At 39.9% G+C, this 27,580-nt stretch overlaps 1 protein-coding gene across 1 annotated transcript in view; it reads right to left on the bottom strand.

The window, feature by feature from the left end:
- Positions 1-27,580, bottom strand: part of NEDD4 (NEDD4 E3 ubiquitin protein ligase) — a 1,779,469-nt gene that overhangs the window by 841,301 nt on the left and 910,588 nt on the right. Inside the window, exon 8 of the mRNA XM_044078965.1 lies at positions 10,577-10,642. Coding sequence (XP_043934900.1) covers positions 10,577-10,642 — 66 coding nt within the window. The remainder of the gene's footprint in view (positions 1-10,576; positions 10,643-27,580) is intronic.

Raw genomic sequence — 27,580 nt, 5'->3', positions numbered from 1 at the left:
TCTTCCCTGTATCAGCATCACTTCTTTCCTCTTTGAATTATAGTTTTCTGCCTGTGCTATGTACAAGAGCCTTAACTGTGTTGCTCTAAAATATCACCTCAAATTGAGTAATCCTAGTCCAACCTTGCTCTATTGGAAGAATCAGCTTATCCCATTTGACCCTTGCAATCTTTCGTTCCCAGACAAAATCATTCAACTCTTTTTTTAATTGCTATCGACAGCTTCTCCTCTGGTTGATAAAAATATGCCTGACCTGTGTATAAGACTAAAGGGACTAAAATTTAATGCCTTGTATCTTAGTATCCCTATCCATATAACAAAGCTTCAAGTTTCTCAATTTTTGTATTATTTTCTGCTTAGTCTCTTCCCACATATTCTTGGCTGCCACAGCAGAGTAATTTCTAATCCATACTCCTATTTCATTTCATCATGTCCCCATAAAAATGGATATTGTTGGACCAATTTGTGTGTGGGTACATAATTTACTGCTATTGCCTTTGTTTTAGCTTCATTCATTTTCTATCACGAGAAGAAATAAAACGGTCTTAAAATGTTCCACAGCACTGTAACGTCCCTTTCTGGTTTTGTCATGTATAAAATAATATCATCTGCAAACAGAGCCAGCTTTTCCTGACTACCATACCATTCAAGCACCAAAGATCTGTCCAGAACTGAAAGCGCCAAATGAGATATAGGGTAGCTCATTCTGTGCATGGAGATTATGGGTAGAAGGAGAAGCCTGAATACCGGATACAAAGCTTTGAAGTGGCTGAGGCCAGATCTGAGACTCATCTGTTGAGGAACAGACAGAAAAGACAACATCAGATCAAGTGTTTTAGAAATGTTTGGCAGAAAAAAGGCAATTTATCCAAACCATTTCATATAAAAAGGTTAAGTTAAAACTTTACAGAATACCAGAGTCACAAATAAAGGTGGTGCAAGAGAAAGTACAAAAGATGCTTAAGATGGGAACAACAGTTTCAAACAGTGAGTGGAATAGCCTTACAGTATTAGTCCCTAAACCTGGTGGAACCATCAGGTTCTGTAATGATTCCAGAAAGCTGACAAGCATCTCAAAAGTCAATGTTTAGCCAATGCCTATGAACTTATAGGAAAGTTGGGTAAGGTAAGGTTCCTGACTACAATGGCCTTCATCAAGGGCTACTAGTAAATCCTTCTAACACCTGAAGCTAAGTAAAAAAAATCTTTTTCAACACCAAGGGATTATTCTAGTATACCATCTTTACTTTTGGTTGCATGGTACCACTGCAGGCTTTCAGCATCTGACAGACAAAGTTCTAATGTCCCACGGTCAATATGCAGTTGCCTACTTAGATGATGTTACCATCCACACTTAGGACTGGGATTCTCATCTGATCAAGGCACAAGCTGTACCAAATGCTTAAAAAAAAGCCAAATTAACAGTGAATGTTTTCTAAAAACAAACCAGGTATGACAGATCTTAAGCATTTGGGAAAAGTGACAGGCAGGGGAATTGTGAGATCCCAAAAAAAGAGAGACTGATTACACTCAGTGAAGAAATAGTCTACACCAGGTACAAAAAAAAAAAAAAGAATAAGGGCATTTTTCAGCTTTAAGAACTTTCCTCAAGGAATAATCCACAGATTACACTCCACAGGTTAGCCTTGACTGGGTCCTCTCTCATTTCGTGTTTCTAGACTTTCCTTTCAGTTTGTTGACAAACTCAAGAGGTTAGTTACAAACTTGTATGTCACCCAGTGGACAGCCAACTAGCTCATCGACAAGACCCAGGAAGTTAGAACTGGGGAGTCCCCCCTAAGGGATCAGTCCTTGGACCACTCCTTTTTTGGTATTTACTTCTCAGAAGTCAAGGCCAGTGTCAGTGATCTCTGGCGGACTACATTTGCAGATGATTGCAAATTAAGAGCTGTCATTGAATCCCACACTGACACAAATGTTCTCCAGGAGGGGCTGACACAGACAAACAACTGGTGTTAGAGCCGTGGACTAAAACTAAATGCCAAGAAATGCATAATAGTATCCTTTGGGAAGTCACCCACCTTTGATAGCTATCATACTGTCAACACACCCCTTAGAACTGACCCAGTAGTCAGGGACTTAGGGACACACATAGATAGTAATCTAGCCTTTGACATCACATGTCTACAGTAGTGAGGAAATCATTCTATGTCGTGCAACTTATAAACAAAGGTATGGCATCTAATTCCAAGGAAGTCATTGTTCCACTGTATTCGGCAGTTATCAGACCTATCATTGAGTACAATGCCCCCTTTGGTTATGTACCTAACCAGGCATATCCAACAACTGGAATGTCCACAGAGGCTTCTCACTAAAAGAACACAGGGCATAAGTAAAATGTCCTATGCAGACCGGCTGAAGGCTCTATACCTGTACTCTGTCTCCTACAGGCTTTTGAGGGGAGATCTATGCCTGGCATACAGGGCATTGTCAGACCCCATTATGATGGACATCCTGATATCTACAAAACAAACAACACCAGAGTGACTCCTTCTAAAGACTTAAACCTTGCCTGTGATATAAATTGGACCCGTTGGACAGACAGGTATATATCCCAGAAACTACCCTGTCTATGGAACAGGCTCCCCATACATGTCACCCAGTGTTCCTCCCTAACCGAATTCAAGTGCAACTTGGACAACTGGATGGGGAACAGGAAATCCATCCCTTGTTTGGCACCAATGTCTCTAATGGACACAGGCAACCTGTAAATGGCTCGTTCATCTTCCAGGTTCCTGCTTGTAAATGTTTCATCTCTCAAACCCCTGCTTACACTTATCAAGGGTATCAGAACTTGTCAGAGATTTGGGATGCATGACTAGGCTTAAAAAGGCCACTGTGGTGATTAGCCTAGTAAACACCCATGAACCTATTAATCTCTATGTGAAAAAACAACTTCCTGAGTTTACAATCCAGGCCATTTCCTTTTACACTAAAGTAACTGGCAATTAAAACCTTGTGATCTGGCTAAGCTCTGTAAGAATATTTCCACACTTCAAAATGCAGTATATATTCTGAATAACATTAAAGGAACACAACCATGTTTCATAATCAACATGTTATAAGAGGTGCTTAGGAGTTGGGACTGTAACCAGTGCTCTCACAGATCTGTGCAAGAGCATTCTATGTGTTTCCTAAGACACAAGTTAAGTAGAGCAGAGACAAAATACTCCACAACTGAAAAGGAGTTTTATTCAATAAAATGGGCTCAGCCACCCTAAAATACTATTATGTAAGCAGAGAATTCATGTTAATAACTGACCATGCCCTCCCTTCTGTGGATCCACAAACACCAAGATAGCACCGATGTTGGTGGATCCATTCACTTCAACCCTTCAGGGTCAATATGACACACCAATCGGGCTCAATGCATCATAACTGAATGGCTTATGAAGGGCATACAGACCATCCAGTAGGCAAAAAATGCTGTTTTCAAGCTGGGATGAGGGAGTCAATTATAGCATAGTATATAGAATCTCACCAAATGAAGTATCCGTATTAATGTAAATATTGAAAACAGCTTTACATTTGTGAGCAAAGTGTGTAAACCATTCTTTACCGGGTAAGTGCTTCTTTAAAAGTCAAGAGGATCTTTTATTGCATTACAACTGAAATACTGCTATCACTCTAAATGAGACTGTTGCTTTAAGAGCAGAAAGAGAGTTTGCTGCATTAGCTATAGCAGGTTTGCTTAATAAAATAATACTGTACAAAATGAGAGTAAAAACAAGTCCCTGTACAGTGTTGTTTGCCCTTCCTGGAGGGGTACTTGGTATACAAAGAAGGTCCTGGGAAAAGACACTTAAGAGGAAGCTGGATATTGCCCTGCTAGAGGACTCCAGAAGAAAGAATTACTAAGAGATTGAGAGACAGAGAGACAAAGGAAATCTGAGAGAGTCCTGGCTGTATGGGATGGTACGTTTTGGGAAGAACCTGCATTTGAATGTTTTTGACAATCAACTAAGCTGTTTTTCTAAGTCTGGTAGTCTCTGCTGCCTGAAATATTTCACATCATATATAACTTTAAAATGGTAATTAGCTTTGCTGGTTTGTTACTATATGGCATGATTCACAACATTACCATGGATATTTACAATACTGGTTTCACCATTTGTGCATACAATCGGATATTTATTTTTTTAAAAGGGAAAATACTTGATTTATAACCAGAAGTAAGCCCAACAATATTACACTTTGTGGACTGACCAAAAAATAAGAAGCTCCTTCAATTATTTGAAACATTTCATGAAATTTTCAGTCATCTTGTTGGACAACATATTCCCATGATACTGTGGGCTCATTATGCCCTTCAGGTTAAGGCAGCTTCATAGCCACCTAAACAGATAAACATAAAACTTGTAAACACCCAAGGTAACATCAAGATACTCAGAAAACCCAAGAAACACCACCAACATGACCTACAACAACTTCAAGTTAAGGTTCTTTAGGGATATCACATGCAAATATAAAATAGGTAGACAGAGCCCCTCAGCTTACTGACAGTTTATCTTGAAGGGACTTTGTTTCAAGACATCTTTCCCAGAAAAAATATCCTTTATACAGAATGGTTCTAAATATCATCCCAAGTATTTCCAGGTCACTTAGAATGTTTTTTTTACTACTTCGTTCAAATCTGCCCAATGTGGTGGTCTTGCTCATCTTATATTTAAGTATAATTTAGTCTACTGTAGGGCCTTGTGTGTATACAGCGTGAGTTCTCTAAGATATGTAAACATCCTGAGTATTGCTCCTCAATTTTGTGGCTTAAATACACTTAAAATACCCTGACTATAATCCCTAACCATTTTTCCAAGTTTATCTCCTTCTATTTATAAAATGGCTCAAATGTACACTGCCCTGTAGTTTACTAGATGTGATCTTTTAATTTTACTTAGGCAAGTCCCCTATGTTTTGTCTTTTGGCTAATATGCTTCTTGCTTCCACTGACATTTGTACTTCTTTATTACTAAATGTCTTTTAAACTTTTACATAGCATTAACATCAACCTTGCGCTTACAAACTGCTTCTAAATATATAAAATGCTGGTTTGTATGGGTAACTGTTTCCCAGATGGTACTTCCAGCTGCAATCTTATTTTGAATACTCCTTTGTTTCCAGTTTGCTTAAATTGCTGCTGTTGTGTGAACTTTTTGTTATGGTATCCTGCTAGTTGCTGTAGTTCAACTTTAACTTACTTCACATGAGTGTTTCCCACATGCATGTGCAATTTTCTGCAAAATCCTTCTAGTGCCTAATGTACTTACATTTCCTTATTTGAATGCAATTTTCTATCTAAAAGGCTAAGAGTTGCCCCAAATCCTTTTTTGGCTTTTTTTTTTCCTGAGAAGGACTAAATGCCATCTAAGTACCTTGCATCCATTAAACACATCCAAAAATCTTCCTGTAAGACTTATACTTTGAAGGAAGATAATTTGGTTCAGGATCCACAGTCTATTAATGATGGTTTTATAACAATGTTCATAAATATTTTAAAACTTTCAAATTTCTAAGCCCACTCCCTATGATTTGGGAGCATATCTGGACTCTTAAGCTTGCCCTATATTTTCTTCTGAGCTACATCCTAATTCAACATTCATGACATTATAATCACCATAACTTCCTCTAAGCCTAATATAGTACCAGAACTAGATAGGTCCTCCTCTAACTTCTATAAAACTTCCAAATGTATCCTAGCTAGAATGTTACAAAAATTATCTTCTTTCAGTCTAGAGGTTATTTCTTATCTTTGCATTAATCCCAAGCTATCCTCATTCATAAACCTCAAACGGATACACTCATCCCAACAATTATACTCAAACTACTTTGATTATCCTCAAATTAAAATCCTTGCTGATTGACTTGGCTCTTTTATCTTGTTTGGCTTTCCCCTTCCAAGCAAGCTTTATCCAGTACAGACAGACTTCAGATCAAGCTACAGCTCTCAGATCACTCATTCTTATTAATAGCTGTTTCAAGGCACTTATATTTTCCTTTACAAAACATGATAAAAAGCTTTTAATCAGGTCAGTTTTGATTTTCTTTTCACTGTTATGTAGAAATTTGGTTTAACAGACAACTTTAATAAATATGTTTTTGTCTTAATCCATCACCTCACCTTGTCTCAATGGACCATCTTCCAGCCAAATTTCTATTATGAATGAGATTCATCAAGTCTACCCCCCCCCTTTTTCAGTACCTTTTCAATTTATATACTGAGCCTCTGTTGGTACACTTAATATTTTCCCTTAGTTTGTTTCCATGATAAGCCAACATCAATTACTACTACTTATTACCACATAATGATATTCTTAAAATCATTCCAACAAATTAAAACTTTCTGACTTTTTCAAACTATAAAATTAACCTCAATAAATCCACTTTGTCTCCTCTGAATAATTATTAAGTATTTAAATATTTTATATAACATGATCTTAATATGGCTACTAATCAAGTACTTTGGTATTTTATTTACCCATAATAGTGGCTATAATCAAAAACATCTTGAAAACAAGGACCAATATTCAGCAAGATCCAGATAGATGAAAAGTTTTAAAATTATCTTTGTAAACTACCATTTCTATTACAAAAATGAAAAATTTGTTAGGTATTTCCTATATTAATGACTCATGCCAACTTACAAAAAAATCTATTCAATACTACTTGCAGTGATAAATTAGAATTCATTTGGTTTTGTAAATTTACCAGAGTGTCTTACGATACACACACTGTTTTACAGAGGATCGAAATCTACCAACTTTAACTTACATTATTTAATATCTAGCTCTTCTAAACTTTTACATATTCATTTTTTACCTTTATTGATCATAACTGATCTTGAACCACAGCCTCTCTCTACACTTCAAATTTCTATGCTCTTGCACATCCGATTAAAAATTTCCAGACATTATTAATGGAACTACAACTTCTTAAAACAGCTTTCTTTGAGAACTCTATTAATGTTAACTCTGTCATTTTAGCAGTAGGCAGAGCATTTATCTACCCATCTTTTCTCTTATTAGTTCTTACACTGTAGCTGATTTATCTTCTCATAAATTCTCTTTAGTTTCGGATATATGCAACTACTATAACCTGCTTAAAAGCTATGCTCCAGAAATAACATTACTTAGATTACTCTGAAAGCGTTTATGTCTAAATATACATCTGATGACACTAAATTTTCATTTTTTCTTAAGCTACAGCATGCTTTTTCCCAAAACAGTTTCTAACTCATATATACTTACTTTACAAATACTATATTTAAAATGTCCTGGTTCTGTGTACAGGGAACACAGACCCATCTTTAGCTTGAAAACTGAATCTGATCCAACACCTGCAGCCATACCCTAAGGTTCCTTTACTTTAAACATTATTACACACAGTTTATGATTACATAATATGTGGACATCCTATTTCCCCAAACATCCTCCAACCTGGTTTATATGTGGACATATTCATATCTTTTGATTTTGCTCTTTTTCTCAAATAATTTGGAGATTCATCAACCAGAAATTTACAGCACTTAATATAATTACTCAAGATATATTATGATATCAAGCAATTGTAAATACCTCTTCAGATAACTCAGACAAAAAAAGGTGCTGATTATTGTTTTGTCTGTGAAATTCTATATAGCTCCATGTGTTTCTCTACATAAAATCCAGTGCCTAATTTTTCAGGGTATGAATTAAAATGTCTAAGTGTTTACATGCTTTCGAATACATTTAAGTAAATATTCTCAGAATGAAGAACATCATGGAAACTAGTACATTACAACATGTTCACAACTTGCATGAATTCATTTACTCTTTATAATAAATTGAAAAGGTTAATTAATTTGAATCTCCTTGTAGACTGCTGTATTTCTTTCCAATACTTGACTTCACTGATACTATTTACCATGTTACTGGATGCCTTTCTTTGTTGACCACCCTTTCTGTTTCTGTTGCACATTTCCATTCTATTTTACCCATTTACAACTTTTACTTCTGATTTATGTATCTATTCCTTTGGAAACTGTACAAGTTTAACTATTTTTATTAGCTATTTGAAAAAGAATGTTATTTGCGTGAGTCACTACTGTACTTCTGTTATTCTATGAATAAAAGCAAACTTGATTAAAAAAGAATTAACAGTGTTTTCATACAAAAATGAGTGAGAAATCTCATATGCAATGATGGTAACCTGAGTTTGATTAACAGGTCAGGTGCATGAAGGCCAGTGAGATGTGAGGACAGTTTGAATAGCTCTTGCCCAGCCCTACTCTCAAAGTGGAAGGGTCCTGGTTTCTTCCTACTTGGTTAATAATCTCCAGTGAAGGCCTGAGCTCTAGTCTAGTCAGACGATTTATACAGTGGTGCTGAGAAATTACATGCTGTGGACTATATATGTCTGGAATCAAATAAACACAAAAAAGCATTAACACTGTAAGCCATGATGAGGAGAAGTACCAACAACCTGGAAGACAACAGTGGTGGCTGTAATACCTAAAGATGGTAAAAACCCATCAGATCCAGCTTCATATAGGCCCATTTCAATTCTAAACAATGATTATAAAGTGTTTATGTCTATAATGTCTAAAAGAATGGCAGAGATAATGTTAAAATTGGTAGAAATGGATCAATGTGGTTTTGTGGTGGGGAGGCAAACATTTGACAACATTAATAGAACAATGATGATCTAAAGGGAAGCAGAATGTAAGGAAATATCACTGTTAATCCTAGGTCTTCATGCAGAGAAAGTATTCGACAGAGTAAGCTGGGATTTTATAAGCACAGCAATAGAAGCATTTGCATTACCTGACAAAATTAAAAGGCTGATTAGAAGGAAATCTGAGGGATCGGAGGCAAAAATTAAAGGAGGTGGGCTCCTCTCTGATAAGTTCTGTTTGAGCAGAGGAGCCAGGCACAGGTGTCCTCCTTCCCCATTGTTATTTGCATTATACTTAGAACCTTTGGCAAAGAAAATAAGGGACTCAGAAATTCAAGGATATAACTGGTATGGTAGTTAAGAAAAGCTGTCTTTATTTGGAGATTATATTATTTTACACCTGATAAAAAAATAAAAGAACATTTCAGTGCTATGAAATATTATGAGACAGTTTCAAGTCTTTTCAGGATACAAAATTAATAAAGATAAAACAAAGGCAATAGCTGTAAACTATGTAGCCATACACAAATTGGTTCAGCAATACCCATATTTATGAGTACACGATAAAGTGAATTACTTAGGAATATGGATTAAAAAGGATTCTGTTGTGGCAACTAAGAATATGTGGGAAGAGACTAAAAAGATAAAAGAAAAGCTGAGAAACTGGAAGCTCAGTTTTATGGATATAAATGGCAAGATGCAAGCAGTTAAAATGTTTTAGTCCCTTTAGTTTTATACACAGGTCAGGTGGGTCTACTTTGTTTCGTTGAATCTCATTTCACTGAACTGAACTTAGTATATATGGCACTGTGTAGAGTACTGTAAGGCAAGTAAAAGGTATATGCCCTTTTCCCCACTGTAGTGTGATCCTGGAGTTAGTTTATATAGTTAGGGGGAGTGTGGGGGTTGTACTAGAAGTGGTGAATATAGTATCTGAGAGAAAATAACTGAAGAAAATTGTAGGAGCAAATTACATAAAAAATGGGAACTGTGGAAACAATACATTCAGAATAATGTTTTGGAGGAGGAATGAGATTTAAAAGAAGGCAGGACTTGAATGAGCTATGTAACATCTGACTGGCAATGACTGGACAGATTATAAGTGATGTATAATGTTTGCAACTAATATATGTCAACATGGCTTGTATTCATTTATATAAATGTGTGACTGCCTATTTCATTACTGATAATTTAATAAAGATTTTCTTATTTAAAATAAAAAAACACCATAAGCCATGAATAACAGTGGAGGGTAAAGGGTAGGCAAAGGAACAAAAGTCTGCTATGATCAGGACAAAGCCACACCACAATGCTTTATCTCTACACCACCACAGTAACACAGAAATGAAAAGGGATACCACAATAAAACTGACAGAAGGAGTGATAACAAAAGTATTTTAAAAATGTTACTCAAAATAGTAAAAACTCTGAACAATTACTAACCAAAAAGGTTTTTAATAAATATTATTGAAAGAATGAGACAAACAAGGAAATGGGGATTTCTACCTTCATATCAACAGGTATAGGGATTTTTGTCAACAGCAGAGGTCCCAAGAACATATGCATCTGTTTCTGTCATGAAGATACCCACCTTCTAAAGAGGTAGAAAGTAATACTATCTCTAAAATGGTGAAAACAGCACTAAACAAACTACAAAGCAAAACTGTTCCAGGGATCATGACAACAGTCATTACGTAAACACATTTTCGAAGGTGTAGTGCTCACAGGCAACACTACAGCAGCAGTATCAGTGGCGAAGCTTCTCTGTAAAACTTGTATGCAAGAATACTGCATGAATTGGGTAACGTAGAAGAACAGAAACAAGTAAACAGTAAAAATTCTGACAAACATCTAGGTTTGCAAACACTGTACTTACTGTACTGGTTGTATACAATTTAACAGAACTTACTATTGGATGAACGGGAAGTTCTTCAAAGGTTCCAGCCTGAGCAGTTCTATCACAGTTGGAATGGCTCTTAAATATGATGAGAAATGCACTTGGTTATTACTTAAATAAGTCACACAAATAGGATTACTTGGTATAATATGCTAAAACAAATAAAGAATAAGGTTATGACTCAAGGGTTACAAATCACTTATACTAACAATCAAAAAAGGAGTTCAACATGCTCCTAATGCAGCACATAACAGCTAAAATTATATTAAGATTATTTTCACAGTTAGAAAAGATTGAGAAGAGAGACTGGAAAAGCAAGAAAACAATGGGAAGACGTATGCATGGCTCCCCAGTACGCAGCCAAGGCCAGAAGGTTTAGGATCTTTGCTTGGAAGTGTTTGCGTAGGTATTTTATACCCCAAGCAGACAAAAAAATATTTTTCCTCAAGTAGACAGCAAATGTTGGAGATGTGATGGAGAAGAAAGAGGTAACTGGGAACATATGTTTTGGAAGTGTAATGAGTTGGCAGATTTAAAAAATTCCCAAGGTACTCTATTAAAAATACTGGATGAGCAAATGGCTGTTAAATAAGGAAATAATTCTTCAGAGCTGGTATACAGGATCTAAACTGCATAGACATAGTAAGATCTTATTAGGTTTAATTCTGTTGGCTGCCAAAAAGCAATTACTAGAAAATGGAAATCAAAGTCTATATCAACTGTACCTGAAGTACTGAATATTATAAAAAAGACAAAAGAACTGGAAGAGGGATCTTTAGAAAAGGGCAAAAGCAAACTACTTAGAAGTAAATGGAAACTGTAGGAACAAAACATGCATAATAATGTCAAGGAAGAAGAACAGTGAGGTTTAAGGGAAGGCAGAAATTCAGCCATTTTTTGTAATGTTGAACCGATGACAGTAGCGAAGAAAATATATGTGATGTATATTGTATTTAAATGAAAAAATGTTAAAATGGTTTGTTTTCTCTTCTGTCAATGTTATGTTTACCTATGTCTTAAGCTATAATTTAAAAAAGGTGTTTAAAAAAATATTTTCACAGTAAGGTGAAGGTCAGCTAGAGATTTTCATTTTCTTTGCAAAGTGCTTCCTTTCAGTATGTCAACGAAGATGTAGTCACCATAATACCATATGACTTACCCAAAGGTATGAGGATGTCCTGCCACCTAAATATGACAACTATAGTCAGTTTGGTTTTGTGAAGGGAAATCCTGTCTCTTGAACCTAGACTGAAAGTCTAGTTTACAGTGGGTCATAAAAGCACAAGTGCTAAACCAGGCAGCTACCTCATAAATATTTTCTAAAAAAGCACAACCAAAAAAAGGCAGTTAAAGTAGATACTGCTCTAGCAGAGTGGGCTTGCCACACATATGGACACATTTTTGAGAATGTGACAAATTGTAGTTTCACCGAATATAAAATCTGTGAATGCTATTCAGAAATACTAACTTTGCTACATGGAGTTTGCCTTTTCTCCACTGTTGTGTGACCTTGAAGTTGGTATACATAAGTTTGTGGGGGGGGTCAAGGGTTCCCCATGTGGGTAGGTACTGGGAGGGCTTGCCCCCTGCCAAAAAATGGTCTCATACTTGCTGAAGCTAGTTTCAGCAGGAAGTTTTCAAACATTTTACTGTCACCAAAACTAACTTTGGCAAGTCTACATGATTCCACATCTTTCAGGGTATAAACAACAGGTATGCAATCAGAAAGTCATTTGGACAAAGTTACCTTGGAAATGGTTTTCCAAGCTTAGCTCTAGAGAAGGAAGCAAAAAGTTGGTCTGGCTTCCTGATATGTTTGGTCCTATCCAAACAGAATCTCAATTGGAGATGGAGGTCTAGGCAATGAAGCAAGTATTTGCCCTTATTACTGAAGTCTGGGAAGAAAACTGACAAGTGAATTGCCTTGTTCAGACTAGACTCAGAAGTCAACTTAGGCAAGAAAGAAGTATTTGTCTGCAATAATGCTCTCTCTTTGTGAAAAATAAGGTATGGCGGAATACAGGATACAGACTGTAGTTCTAAAACTCATCAGGATGAAGTTACTGCATTTAACAAAATATTTTCCAAGAGAGAAACTTTTAAGTTCACAGTAGCAGCTGGTTTGATAGTAGCCATGCTTAAGGCTAAGAGGAGAAAAGTTAAGTCCCAAGGAGGAAATGGATCAATTACTGCAGGCCTGAGCAGGAAGGTACCTTTCAAATAGGCTTTGGACAGTCTTAAAGAAGAGATTGGCATACGATCTCAACTCACATGGAAATCTGAAATGGGTGCCATCTAAACCTTGATAGTAGAGCACCTAGTCTCAGACTGAAAAAGACCAACTAGGAAATCTAATATTGCATCTAACTGGGCAAAAAAAAAGGATCTAACTCCTTTGAAATGGCCTAACTGGAAAATCTCATCTTACTACCATAAACCTTTTGTGGTGGATGGCTTCTGCGAACAGGAAAGGATATGCACAACTCTTTTAGAAAGTGTTGGATCTCTGTCCGTTATTGGAATTGGAGGAAAGAAGCAGTCAAAGTGAGGGATTTCATATTTGGGTGAAGTTGTCCTGAATATGGAGTATCAGATCTGGAACGGGATCCAGAATTCAAGGAAGATGTAACAGGTGAGGCCACAAGAAGGGTAACCAAATGTGTCTATGTGATGATATGGCAAGTGCCAGCATAGCCAGCTGGAGTTTTGTAAAGAATGATATGTCCTTTGAATATCAAATTGATTTACACAAGATGCTGGTGTTACAAATATATTAGAACTGTATGTCATTTGTATATCAAACTGATTTGTACAGATGCTTGCGCTGAAAATGTATTTGTGAGGTTTCCTTGTGTTAAGAGGTTGGGAGGGTGGCCTAATGGTTAAGGTGTTTGCCTTACAAACACAAGGTGCAGGGTTTGAGTCTCACAAGGGATAATTGGCTAGGCTTAAAATAGCTCACAAGGGCAGTTAGCCTAGTACTATTCTATGAACCTATGAACCTATAAAATCATCAACATTGCACCCTACTGAAAAGAAAAGAAATGTACACATATTACTGTAATTTAATTAAATGTATATGTTTTAATAGAGCATACTGGGACAGCAACACTTAACCAGCTAGCCTGCTTTATGAAAAATAAGAGAAATGTAGATGAGCTGTTAAACCATTAAAATGCACCCCAGAGTACTGAAAAGAACCAGAGATACTAAGTCTGGAAAAAGCCTTTGTTCAATAGCTCAGTAAAAAGAGGGGAAGCCCCAGGCACTGCCATAAGCATTTAGATGTGTATTGTAGCCGTCTATGCTCAGTTTTAAAGGGTAATACTGCAAGAACCTAGACCATAGAATCAGGTGACCAGATGAGGTCCCCTTAGAAATTAAATTTTAGATATTACAAAGTGAAATCTCAGAGTACTGAGTATTCTGTTTTGAGGAACTTGACTAGAAAGACCCTCACCCACAGTATCTTGCCTTGCGGGAGTAAGTAACTTAACTAAGGAACAGAAATTATTTTAGATTAGTCAGGAATATTGTGAAGCTTAGTTTACATATTGTTTTTCTTTATTTGTCTGAGTCTGTCTATCAATGTTCTTTTCAATATTTACTGTGATCTGAGCTCTGTGGTTTACTGTAAATATATATTCAATATTTTCATGTTTTTTATTAGTTATTATTAAATATATTTAAAAAGTTTATTGTAGCTGGTCCTTGTAGAAAGTATCTAACATTTGAGAATACTTATATTTATTTGGTGACAATATGTGGGCAACTCCAGAAAGCCTACCTGTCTTGGTCAACTACTATCATTTGTATTAATATTATACAGTATAATTGGACACACTTTGTTAGGGGTATTAAAGTAGATGATAGTCGCGTGGTGGTGATAACTACCTTATACTTTGGACAGAAGGGGGCAGCCTTTCACAGGTGTGTGTGTGTGTATGTGTGTGTGTGTGTGTGTGTGTGTGTGTGTGTGTATCAACTACTTGGGGCAGGGAAACGAAGCACTGGGTTTATAGAGAGGGTGCTGAAGGATATGGCTTGGATACTTGGCTGAGGACCTAACCCTATAGCTGTACCAGTGGGGAATCTTACTGGGGACCTGGAGGGAGACAGATATAGATACATCCAGACCCCGGGCTGAGTGTGTTCCTTGTGTGCTCTTAATGGAAATTGCAGAGAGGCCTGCATCTGGAAAAACTGAGAGTATCCATTTGTATTCCAAGTGCATATCCTCCTCCTGTGTCAGTGTTGAGGACTAACCCAGAGTGGGGTTGTCACATATTGGTGGCAGTGGTGGCTAGCACAGTCTAGGCCAGAAGGGGGCTATGAGAATTACAGTCACTCTGTAACTGGCTGCTTTCTGTAGAAATTATTATCCTGAGCATTTGGATTAAACATAAAGAAGACCTGGGGGCCAAGTATGCATCAGAGCATCCCTTGGTAACTGTCCTTCATTGCAAAAAACGCTACTGCATTTGATGTTAAGGAGGGTCATTCAAGGACGTAATTCTGATATTAAACATATTTTTCTTTTCAGTGTAACATAGAGAATACTACTGAACAAAGGACTGTTAAAAAGAACTTTAACAGATGCATGCTTAGATATAATCAAAACACTAATGCAATAAAAATCAACTATTAATAAACATTGGCCAATTATGTCAGCCATTCCTGAAATAAGGAACTGGCATAGGTGACAGAACTGCCTTTGGTTATAAAAGATGTAATAACTTAAAAAAAACAAACTATGTTATAAGGAACAACCTAGAAATATTATCTTTTTTAACACCAACAAAACAGGGACACACACTTGTAATAAGTGAGTACATTGTATTAATATTAATACTGATAAGAATTGTATTCATGCTTTTACTGGCAAGATATTTAATGCACATATTTATAGTAACTGTGACCCCAGGAATGTTATTTATTTATCTACTTGTCAATCATGAAATGTTGGAAAGACCAACAGAAGACTTAAAGACCATATAAGTAGTCATCTATCTGAAATTAATACAACATTAAGCACTAATGCACTTTACAAACACATTGGTGACAGTGATGTTACACATTACTACAAATTCATAATTTTATCTAAAATAAATGATTCCATATGTGGTGGTGATTTAATACAACATACTGAACTGGAAGAGTTTAAATGGATTTTACGGCTTAAAGCTCACATTTTGCCAGGCTTAAATAAATGTGCATCTGTAAAGCCCCTTCTGAAACAATTACAGCAGAAGGTTTAATTTTATCATGTGACTTTTTCAAACTATTTAAATTGTTTTACATTTATTTGTTTATACGGCCGATGAAGCTTTTTAAGGGAAACTGTTGAGCTGCATAACAAAAATACTGGATTTTACTCTTCGTACTAGTTCTCTACTGACGTGGTTCCAGTGAATTGATCCTTTAATGATTGTTAACTAGGAGCAATCACTGAGTCACCAAACAATGTTAACAAATTACAGGAGGAGTTAGCACAAACAAATGACTAGTGCCAAAGTCATGGTCTAAAACTAAACGCAAAAAAGTACACTATTATCCCATTTGGCAAAGCGCAATTCCACAATAATTACAGTATTGACAGCACCGTCTAAGTTCAAACCCAGTGGTGTGAGACCTTGGAACACAGGTCAACAACAATCTGAACTTTGACCACCAGGTTTCCATGTTGGTAAGGAAAGCCTTCTACATTGTGCATCTCATAAGTAAAGGCATCACATCCAGGTCTAAGGATGTTATAACCCCACTTTATTCTACCCTAAACAGACCATTAATAAGAGTACAATGCTCCCTTCTGTAGGTATCTCACCAGACACCTGCAGCAAATATAGAGACCACAGAGGTTTCTCACTAAGATGATACAGGGCCTCCAAACCATGACCTGTGTGGATAGCTAGCTACAGGCCTCCAACTCTGACTCAAGATGCTCATTCCACCTATCTGGATCTCTTTGAATCTATCAAGATTCAACCCTTTACCTTGATCCTGGGCAACTTTAACTATCCAACCATAGACTGGAATAATTGCTGATGCTAAAACACAAATGCCCAGAGATTTCTTGATTTTTTTCAATGCAGATTCCTTGGACCAGTTGGTTGACACCCCACACGATGTGAAAATATCTTGGACTTGGTATTAACCAACATGAATATCCACTGCAACATCCCTACAGTGTTATCATCCCTAGTAAGATCCAACCACAAAACAGTCACTTTCAAAGTCACCATCTCTCCCGACTAGGGTCAAACAAAAGAACTTCTCCAGAGCTGATTAAAACCTCCAGAGGGAAGGTATAAACAGCTCCACTGCCCCCTCCCCCCTCCAAAGAAACTGGCACATATGTCCAAACTTACACCACAGTACTATATGAGCATTTACATAGCTGCATGGAATCAGGAATACCAGACAGGACGAAATCCTCCTCCTCAGGGAAGAGTAAACCTGTCTCGTGGACATCTACAATAAATAAACTATATAATAAAAGGAAATAATTGCTGTCTATGAGCAAGTGTCTAATTGGAAGAAATCTTTCCTTAGTCTGAACAAGCAAATAAGAGCACTAGTGAAATCCTCCAAAACAAACTTTGAGTCCAAACCAGCCACATCTACTAAAGACAGTCATAAGGTTTTCTTCACATATGTCCGCAATCTCAAGTGAAGCATCCAGATCTGCTCAGAATTGGTGGTCAAGGACACCATGTACACAAACCCTGCAGATATAGCCAACCTGCTGGCAGACAGGTTCAGTGAAAACTTCACTCCTCTGCTCCCCCTCATCAATGAAACAGGACATCCCCAGTATCTGCCCCCTCCCCTTATCTCTAGGGAGCAAGTCATCATTCCCCTCTCAAAGGCAAAAAATACAGCCTCCATGTGACCAGACAACATCCCAGGCTGCATCCTACATGAACTCAGGCAGGAACTTGCAGCACCATTATGCACTCTATTCAACTAAAGCCTGAGTACTGGCTTCGTCCAAGCTGAGTGGAGGACAGCTACTGTCATCCCTCTGCACAAAGCTGGAGTGTCCACCGATCCAGGAAATTATTGACCCATCGACCTAACTAGCCTGATCTGCAAGGCCATGGAGTGGATTATCATGGTCCTCATTAACAAGGACATTGGCAACCTTGAGACACTTGATCCCACACAGTTTGGTTTTCTCAAGGGGAGGTCATGCCTATTTGGTTGACTTCTTTGACACAGTCACCAAGACCACGGATGAGGGGAAGATGGTGCACACTGCCTACCTTGACCTGGCCAAGGCCATCAATACTATGCCCCACTCAGGCATAATAGATAAACTCTCTCAACTAGGCATCAATCCATATGTTACCAGATGGGTAGAAAACTGGCTCACCTAGTCAAAATAGGGGAAGCTACCTCAAGTAGTAGACCCGTAACAAGTGGTGTACCCCAGGTATCGGTCTTGGGGCCTCTGCTGCTTCATAATTTAGTACTAGGCTAACTACCTTTGTAGGCTATTTTAAGCCTAGCCAATTACCCCAAGTGAGAATCACACCCTGCACCTTGCATTTGTAAGGTAAAGACCTCAATCATTATGCCAACCTCCCACTCCCCTGTTTGGGATACACTTCTCAGGTTCATAGGTTCATAGGTTCATAGGTTCATACTAGGCTATCTGCCCAAGGGCATTTATAAGCCTAGCCCATAGTTATGTGGCTTTCGCCACCCCTTTAGTTTGAATAAAAACTATGCCTATCATTTTGCTGTGCCTCTGTCAAGCAGTGACGCTGAAGTAATCCCTGGGGTATATCTGCAATCTCCCATCCATTGGTCAAGATTCCTCTTGAACAAGACCAGAGAGGTGCTCTGCCTCACATGTACCGGGATTTTGTTCCACAGCATAGGGAGTCTCTGGGTGATGAATCTGTCCCTCCAGCACGCTCTATTTATAACCGTGTCAAGGTTTAAGTCTCCGCCTTGTGGTTCTGAGGGATCTAGATTTTTGAGGTGAAGCATATTCATCAAATCTGGGTTTGACATGGCCTTATATGTCAGGCACAGGTCACCTCTGAGCAAGCGGTATGAGACTGAATAGAGCTGGAGTTCTTTCAGTCGGGCAGCATAAGACATATTTTTGAGACCCTTTATCCTTTTGGTGAGGAACTTTTGGGGCCTTTCAAGCTGCAGCAGGTGTCTGGTCAGATACATTCGAACGGGCATTGTACTCAATCATAGGTCTAATAAGTGATGAGTACAGGGGACGATGACCTCCCTTGATCTAGATGTGAATCCCTTCATGATCAGGTGGGTGATATAGAAGGTTTTCCTAACTACTTTAGCAACATGAGTGTCAAACGAAAGGCTACTGTCAACCTGGGTCCCCAGATCTCTGATGACTTTTCTGTGCTCAGTGGATTGCCACCTATATGGTAGCTAGGGGTAGCCTTGTTTTTCCCAAAGGGTATGACTATGCATTTTTGGCGTTTAACTTCAGGCCATGGCTCTGGCACCAGTTATCCATTTCTGTGAGGCCCTTCTGGAGGATATCTGTGTCAGATGTGTTTTCGACTATGGCCCAGTTTGCAGTCATCTGCAAACTTTGTCAGCCATAACCCTCCTGTGTTTGCTTGTACTTCAGAAAAGTAGATGCCGAACAAGAGTGGACCCAGGACTGAGCCCTGTGGGACACCACTTGTGACAGGCTTTGAGTCTGACATGGCTCCAGCAACTCTGACCCTGTGGGTTCTGTCACTTAGCCAGTTTGCAACCCATCTTGTGATGTATGGGTTTACATTCAAGCTGATGAGTTTTTCGATGATACCTGAGTGGGGTATTGTGTCAAGGCCTTTGCCAGGTCGAGGTAGGCTGTATGGACTGCCTTTCCTCATCAATGGCCTTGGTGACTGTCTCAAAAAGTCAACCAAGTTTAAGAGGCAGGATCTGCCTTTGACAAAGCCAAACTGAGTTGGATCCAAAGTCTGCAAGTTCCCTATGTCTTTATTTATGAGTTCCATTATGATCCTCTCCATGGCTTTGCAGATAAGGCTTGTCAAGCTAATGGGCGGTAATTTCCAGGGTCTGTGGAGGCACCGCCTTATGAAGTGGGACCACAGTCGCCGGGCGCCACTCCTTGGGTGATCCTGAGGTGAGGCTAAGATTAAACAGCTGTCCTAACTGTGGGTTTAATTCCTCATTGAGTTCATGAAGCACACAGCCGGGACACCATCCGGTCCCATGGATGCTGTGTTTTTGCCTTAGTGAGGGCAGTTCTCACCTGGGCGTTGGAGATGTTTGGGGCTACAATCCTCTGGAATAGATATCTCTCCTTTGGGGAGGGGAGAAGTTTGCACTGAACCTGTCAGCCAGTATGTTGGCAATGTGTGTAGGTTCAGTAATTTTCACATCATTTTGAACTAATTCTGAGCATATCTGGGAGTTTCCTCCTAGGTTTCTAACATAGCTAAAGAAGGCCTTATGATTCTCTTTAGAGTCCTTGGCATTTTTCTCTCAAAATTTGCCTTGGATGATTTTATGAGAGCTCTTAGTTTTTACTTATAATGATCAAAGGTGTCTTACCTTTCAAGGATTTTGCTCTATCTTGTAGTAGCTTCCTCCTTTTGTTGTAGAGCTTGTTTATGGCTGGGGTCCACCAGACTGGACGCTTGCCTTTGGTACAGAGTGTCTTAGTTTTGTTTGGGATTGCCTGATCCATGCAGTCCTGTAGGTGCTGGTAGAAGGCATTTGTAAGTGATTCAGCGGTTTGAGTAATGTTTACCACTGGCTCAGGGGCCTTAAAGGAGACCACACTAGTTTTTAGAAGTGTGAAATCGGCTTTTGAGAAGTTTTTCACTGTGGTCTTTTTGTTTCAGGTGGGGCGGATGAGGACCTCCAGCGAGATTAGTTTATGATCTGATCTCACCAGTGAGGGGTATACTTCCGGTGTTGAACATTTTGATCCCATGTTCGTGATGATGAGATCAAGTATGTTTTCTCCTCTTGTGGGGATGGTGACTAGTTGTTCCATGGCATTTGAGTTTATGAACTCCAGGAATCTTTGGGTTAGAGTGTTCTGGCTTGAGTAGTGTTCCCAGTCTATATTAGGGTAGTTAAAGTCACCTAGTATGATGGTGTTTGGAGATGCATTTATCCTCCAATGTTTTCAGGAAGGCCATGTGAGGTTCCTGAGTTTGAGAGGGTGGCCTGTAACATGCTACAAATTGCAGAGCAGTCTTGCCTATGGTTAATTGCACCTGGATGGTCTCCGATGCATCATGCGTTGCCACCAACCTTGAGGTGTGGGTGTCCTTTATGAATATGGACACCCCTCCTTTCTTGGTGTTGTCCGGATTTTGGGGCCGGAACGCATGATATGAGGTGAAACCTGTTAGTGCTGGGGTGCTCTCAGGAGCCTTGAACCAGGTTTCTGTCACAGCACAGACATCGATGTTCTCCATATTGAGAAGGGCCTCGAGTGCGTGCATCTTGAGATTGAGACTTCTGGCATTGAGCAGCATTACCCTTAGTTTTTTCCTTTTTGGTGTTCTAGGGTGGTAGGTTTAGAATTTGAGCCTTGCCTAAAAAGGCACTATGGGGGTGGCAAGAGCCTTTGCCAATATCCGGAAGCCCAGGGTGACAGGTGCAAGCCGCCCTTGAAGCAGCGTGGCTTGTCCAGCATGTCATCCCAGGCAGACAGACATTGGATCCCCTTTGAATGACACCAGAATTTAAGCCAATTATTAAAGCTGATCATCTTATCACTGTATTGTGGCATCATTCTAGGTGAAGGTAGGATACTGCTCAAGGTCAGGGTCATACCTGCCTGGGCTACATAATCAGAGAGCTCCTCGATGTCCCTTTTCATGTAGTCCAAGGAGGTACGCCTCAGGTCGTTGACACCAGCGTGGACAATGACTGAGTCGTACTTGTACCTGCTGTTGAGAGACCTGAGTGCTTGCGTTATGTGGCGGATTCTAGCGCCTGACAGGCAGCTTACTGTGACCTTCTCTTTACTCAGTCTGGTGAGCGGACGCCAGTGTGTCTGACTATGGAATCACCAATGACAAGTGTGTCTGGCATTTTGTTTGGCCTTAAGGGCTGTGACTGTTTGACACTCTGACTGTGTGGTCTATGTGTTGCATGTGTTGGGTCGTGAGGTGGTAGTTGTTTGGGTGTCTGCTTTGGTGGCCTCTGCTGTTTTGGTAAATTTTGATCAGAGCCTCCGAGTATGTCTTTGTGTGAGTATGTGTATGATTTGAAGTTGTGATGGTACCATGTGTGACTGGGTATGTATTGTGTGTGGTTACCTTCTCCTCCTGTCTGGTCTTGCCAGTCCTATGTTGAGAGAGCTCAGCCTCCAGTTTGGCCGTATAGTTGCATCTCTCGCATGTATTTGTGTTTTGTGGGAGAAGGAGAGGATTGTCTGTGTACATGAGGCAGTTGTAACATTGCCTCAATATTCCCAGGTTCACCAGTTGAGCTGGAGAGGACACTAGCAACTGATCCCTCGACATACTAGAAGTAGTAGATAAAGAGACTTTCAAAGGACTCCGGGGGAAGTGGGTTTTAGGCTGGTGGGGTACTATCTATAATAAGAGTGCTTTATCAAGGTGCAAGTACTGTAGGAGTAAGTGCTAGGCTTTACAGATAGAGAATAGTCTACTTGGGAATCAAGTAGAGATGAACTTTTCAGTTATAGGATATGCTGGTTAGATCAGCAGTACAGCTCGAGGAAGGTAGTTTTAAGGGAAAATTGGAAGAGTGGAATTTAGATGGCCCAAATAGTTTAACCTTGTTTAACCGCCGCTGCTCTTGTGTGCAACAGTGGTAACTCCGCTAAATCAAGGCTTACACGCGTTTAGCGTGTTTTATAGCAGGGGCTGAAGGGAGCTAGGAATTGGCCCAAACGACCAATGGACTACTAGTTTCTGGCTGAAACTTCACCACATCAGACAAAAGGCCGCTCAGTGCTTCCCACTCCCACTGGTAAGCAAAGAAACTTCCCTCCTTCCTAATAAGGCAATGGATCAGTAACAGGAACTAAAAACAAAGCCCAGGGATCAGCAACTCTGAAACTGGACTACTCTAGTTCAGTAAGGCGGAAAACAAGAGATTTTTTTTGTTTTATTACAGAGACAAGGAAAAAAAACAGACAGTAATTGCTGTAAATCGGCTAGCGCACTTTAGTGTGTAGCCTACAGAAACAATTTGCAACAATTAGTAACTTAAAGTGCAATAAACAGTGTAAAATGCAGAAATCACTTAAAGTAGCAATAAAACAGGCGAAATGCAGTTGCTAGCTTAAATAACAGTGGGAAAGCCACAAAAAATACTTATATCTGGTAGAAAGTCACTCTTTTAGCTCTCTGCTGCTTGGATCACCCTGCAGGCCACCACGAGGATCTGTGCCGAGTTGGTACAAGCTGGAAAACGCGTGTTTAGCGTGTTTTATAGCAGGGGGCTGAAAGGAGCTAGGAATTGGCCCAAAACAACCAATGGACTACTAGTTTCTGGCTGAAACTTCACCAAATCGGACAGAAAGGCTGCTCAGTGCTTCCCACTCCCACTGGTAAGCAAAGAAACTTCCCTCCTCCCTAATAAGGCAATGAATCAGTAACAGGAACTAAAAACAAAGCCCAGGGATCAGCAACTCTGAAACTGGACTACTCTAGTTCAGTAAGGCAGGAAAACAAGAGATTTTTTTTTGTTTTATTACAGAGACAAGGAGAAAACAGACAGTAAATGCTATAAATGCTGTAAATCCGCTAGCGGACTTTAGTGTGTAGCCTACAGAAACAATTTGCAACAATTAGTAACTTAAAGTGCAATAAACAGTGTAGAATGCAGAAATCACTTAAAGTAGCAGTAAAACAGGCGAAATGCAGTCGCTAGCTTAAATAACAGTGGGAAAGCCACAAAAAATACTTATATCTGGTAGAAAGTCACTCTTTTAGCTCTCTGCTGCTTGGATCACTCTGCAGGCCACCACGAGGATCTGTGCTGAGTTGGTACAAGCTGGAAAAACGCGTGTTTAGCGTGTTTTATAGCAGGGGGCTGAAAGGAGCTAGGAATTGGCCCAAAACGACCAATGGACTACTAGTTTCTGGCTGAAACTTCACCAAATCGGACAGAAAGGCCGCTCAGTGCTTCCCACTCCCACTGGTAAGCAAAGAGGTGCAGGCCAAATCTAGTGGACTATGGCTGACTATGATTGCAGTTGACTGCAAGCTGGGTGCCATCAACAATTCCCCTAGTGATGTGGCCATCCTCAAAGAAGGTCTCACCCAAACAAATGACTGGTGCCAGAAACATGGCCTCAAAATGAATACCAAAAAATGCACCATCATCCCTTTTGGGGAGAATGATGTCCCCGCAAATTATTACACTGATAATAAGGCACTAAGCATGTAAACAATTGCGAGGGACTTGGGAACCCAGGTTGATAGCAAACTGACTTTTGACCACCATATTGCCTCCGTTATACGGAAAGCTTTCTACATGGCCCACCTCATTAGTAAGGGTATCTCATCCAGGGACAAGGTGGTCATAACATCCCTGTATTCTTCCCTTATAAGACCGATTATTGAATACAATGCCCCCTTTGGCATGTACCTCATCACAAGGCACATGCAGGAGCTGGAGAGACTACAGAGATTCCTTACCCAGAGAATCCAGGGCCTCAAACATCTACCCTACACAGATAGGCTAAAAGCCCTGTCCCTCTACTCAGTCTCCTACAGACTCCTAAGTCGAACTGTTTCTTACTCAAATTGGTGTGCCTTGTTTGCTGTAGCATAGACTAGATCCAGGCCTGCTGAATCTAGCTTTGTTTGTATAACTTGAGCACTAATCCAGACCTTCTTAAAATTATTCAATTGTATTTATTACTGCTTGGTAGTAACTTGATTAAAGTGTAGCTATCATTCTAAGCCTTTTGGTTTAAGCACTTGGGCTTCAGACCAGTTGTTTTATATTAAGAAGGTTTGTGGTCTGCACTGTTGTGGCAGTACAGGCAGCTTACATCCTTCTAAGTTGGGAACTGCTGATTGAGGGCTCAGTGTCTTGTTATTCTAAAAGTGTATTAGTTCTGGTTTAAGCACTTGGGCTTCAAGTCAGTTATTTTACATTAAGAAGGTTTGTGGTCTGCACTCTTGTGGGAGAAGAGGCTGGACTCTGCCCTTCTGAGCTGGGAATTTCTGGTTAAAGGCTTATAGTGCCTGCATATCTGAACTGTTTCTTACTGAAATTGGTGCACCTTGTTTGCTGTAGCATAGACTAGATCAAGGCCTGCTGAATCTAGCTTTGTTTGTATAACTTGAGCACTACTCCAGGCCTTCTTTTTTGGAGAAAGTTCCCCTGCACCCCAGTGGCAGGAGTGTGCAGTTAGAACTTGTCTGATTGAAGACTACAGGAACAGGGCTCAGTTTTGAGATTTTTTAACTGGTTAATTGGGTAATTTGTTTAAAAGCCTCTTCTGATTGCTTGTAGTCATCTAAAGCTGTTTTAAGTGTATTTATACTATTTGTAGTTGTTTAAAGCTGTTTTAAGCGTATTTTTACTGTTTTTGCCTTACCTTTTCAAAAAAAAAATATTCCTTGTTTCCCACCTTTCTAAGCTAGTATAGTCCAGTTACAACTTTCTGAGTTGCCCATACCTTACTTGGATAGAGGGAGGTTTCTCTGTTCACCTGTGAGAGAGGGAGCTTTGAGCAGCCATCTGCCCCTGGAGGAGTGGTTCCAGCCCAGAACTTAGTAGTTTTGTGGGACATTTTGGGCTAATTTCTCTCTCTTTCATTACCCTGCTGTAAAAACCGTATTTTAACAGTTTTGCACATCCAGGCAGCACAGGTTAGCTAGGGCTAAATTTATCCTGGCTCCACCAAGTCTCCTCCTCAGTTTTTCCCTTGAAAGTAGCCTAACTCTCGACCTAAACACTTAAAAAGCATCCTACAGTCCAGCACTTGCTTAGACCTAATAGCAAGCACTAATACACCCCGACACTTGATTGCCCAACAGGGCAAGGCTCATTATTCACCCCTCACCAACCAAGTGACAAAGAAGCTCACCCTACTATTCAGACATGACCAAAGGTCAATTTCAGGTATACTCTCCTGTCCAGCTGGTGAACCTGGGTATCCTGAGGCAATGTTACAACTGCCTCATGTACACAGACAACCCTCTCCTCCTACCACAAAACATTAACATATGCGAGAGATGCAATTATATAGCTAAATTGGAGGCTAAGCTCTCTCCACCCAAGACTGGAACAAGCAGTCATGAGGTGAAGGTTAACACTTGCACCACACATCCAGCCTCACATAGACATACTAAACCAGCACTGGCAAAAAATACACATAAATACACTAAATCATACTTGGAGGCTCTAAATAAAAACCTGCAAAAGCATCACAGACCTCCAAAGCAGACACGCAAAAAACCTGCACCTCCCGTCACAAACCAGACAACACATAAAACACAAAATCAGTGTGCTGCCCAATCACAGCCCTTAAGGTGAAATAACATAACTAACATACTAGTAATAGGCGACTCTATAGTCAGGCACACTGACGTCCCACTCACTAGGCTGGACAAGGAGAAGGTTACTGTTAGCTGCCTGTCGGGAGCCAGAATCCGCCACATAACACAAGCACTCAGGTCGCTCCAGAACAAGTACAAAAATGACTCTGTCATTGTTCATGTTGGTGTGAATGGCCTGAGACGTACCTCCCTGAACTACATAAAAACAGACATGGAAGAGCTCTCTGATCATGTAGCCCAGGCGGGTATGACCCTGACCCTGAGTAGCATCCTGCCCTCACCAAGAATGATACCGCAGTATAAAGAAAAAATGATCAATTTCAACAACTGGCTAAGCTTCTGGTATCATTCAAAGGGGATGCAGTGTCTGTCAGCCTGGGACGACATGCTTGACAGGCCTCATTGCTTCGCAAGACACGGCATGCCCTTGTCACCCCTAGGCCCCCATAGTGCCTTTTTTTAGGCAAGGCGCAAAAGTCAAACCCACCTTCGTAAAAAGCACAAATAAAAAAATGAGGGTTATGCTACTCAGCGCCAGGAGTTTAAATCTCAAAATGCATGCACTCGAAGCACTCCTCAGTATGGAGAACGTTGACATCTGTGCAGTAACTGAAACCTGGTTCAAGGCTCCACACAGCACCCCACCACTACTGGGCTATAACTCATACCACACATTTCGGCCACAGAACATGGACCGAAACACAAAAGGAGGGGGTGTATCCATATTCATCAAGGATACCTACACCTCCAGGTTAGTGGCGCAGCATGATACCTCCGAGATCATCCATGTGCAGCTAACATCAGGCAAATCTGCAATGCAAATTGTGGCCTGCTACAGATCACCTCCATGACCCAGGACCACCACTCCGCCTTTCTGGAGACACTGGAAAACATGAAGGTCCTACCAAACACCCTGATATTGGGCGATTTCAATTACCCTACCGTTAACTGGGAAAACTACTCAAGTACAAACTCCCAGGTCCAGCGCTTCCTGGAATTTATCAACTCAAATGCCCTGGATCAGCTGGTAAACTCCCCTACCAGAGGTGAAAGCATATTGGACCTGGTCATTACCAACATGGCCGACAGGTGTTCACCAGAGGTCAACCCATCACTGGTTAGATCAGACCATAAACTAATCACACTGGATGTCCACACCCCACCACCACCCCCAACTAAGGAAACCACAAGTAAAACCTTTCTAAAGCAAACTTCACCTTACTTAAGACAGAGGTGGTACGTTTCACAGCCCCCACGATAAAGGATAATGCTGCCCAAGATGCAGAAACCTTTACAAATGCACTCTACGAGTACCTACAAGGATGCATGGATCGTGCCATCCCTAACAAACCAAGACTCACTCCCCTAAGAGAAGGAAACCAGTCTGGTGGACCCTTGCTATAAACAGGCTATACAATAGAAGGAGGAAACAAGTTCAGGAAAAAAGCAAATCCCAAGAAGGAAAGACATCCCTGATCAGTATCAGTAGGAAACTAAGGAC

The sequence above is a fragment of the Protopterus annectens genome, chromosome 7.part1 (genome assembly GCF_019279795.1).
Source record: "Protopterus annectens isolate FY-2018-M chromosome 7.part1, PAN1.0, whole genome shotgun sequence".
NCBI lineage: Eukaryota > Metazoa > Chordata > Ceratodontiformes > Protopteridae > Protopterus > Protopterus annectens.
This window is presented reverse-complemented; position numbering and strand designations above follow the sequence as displayed.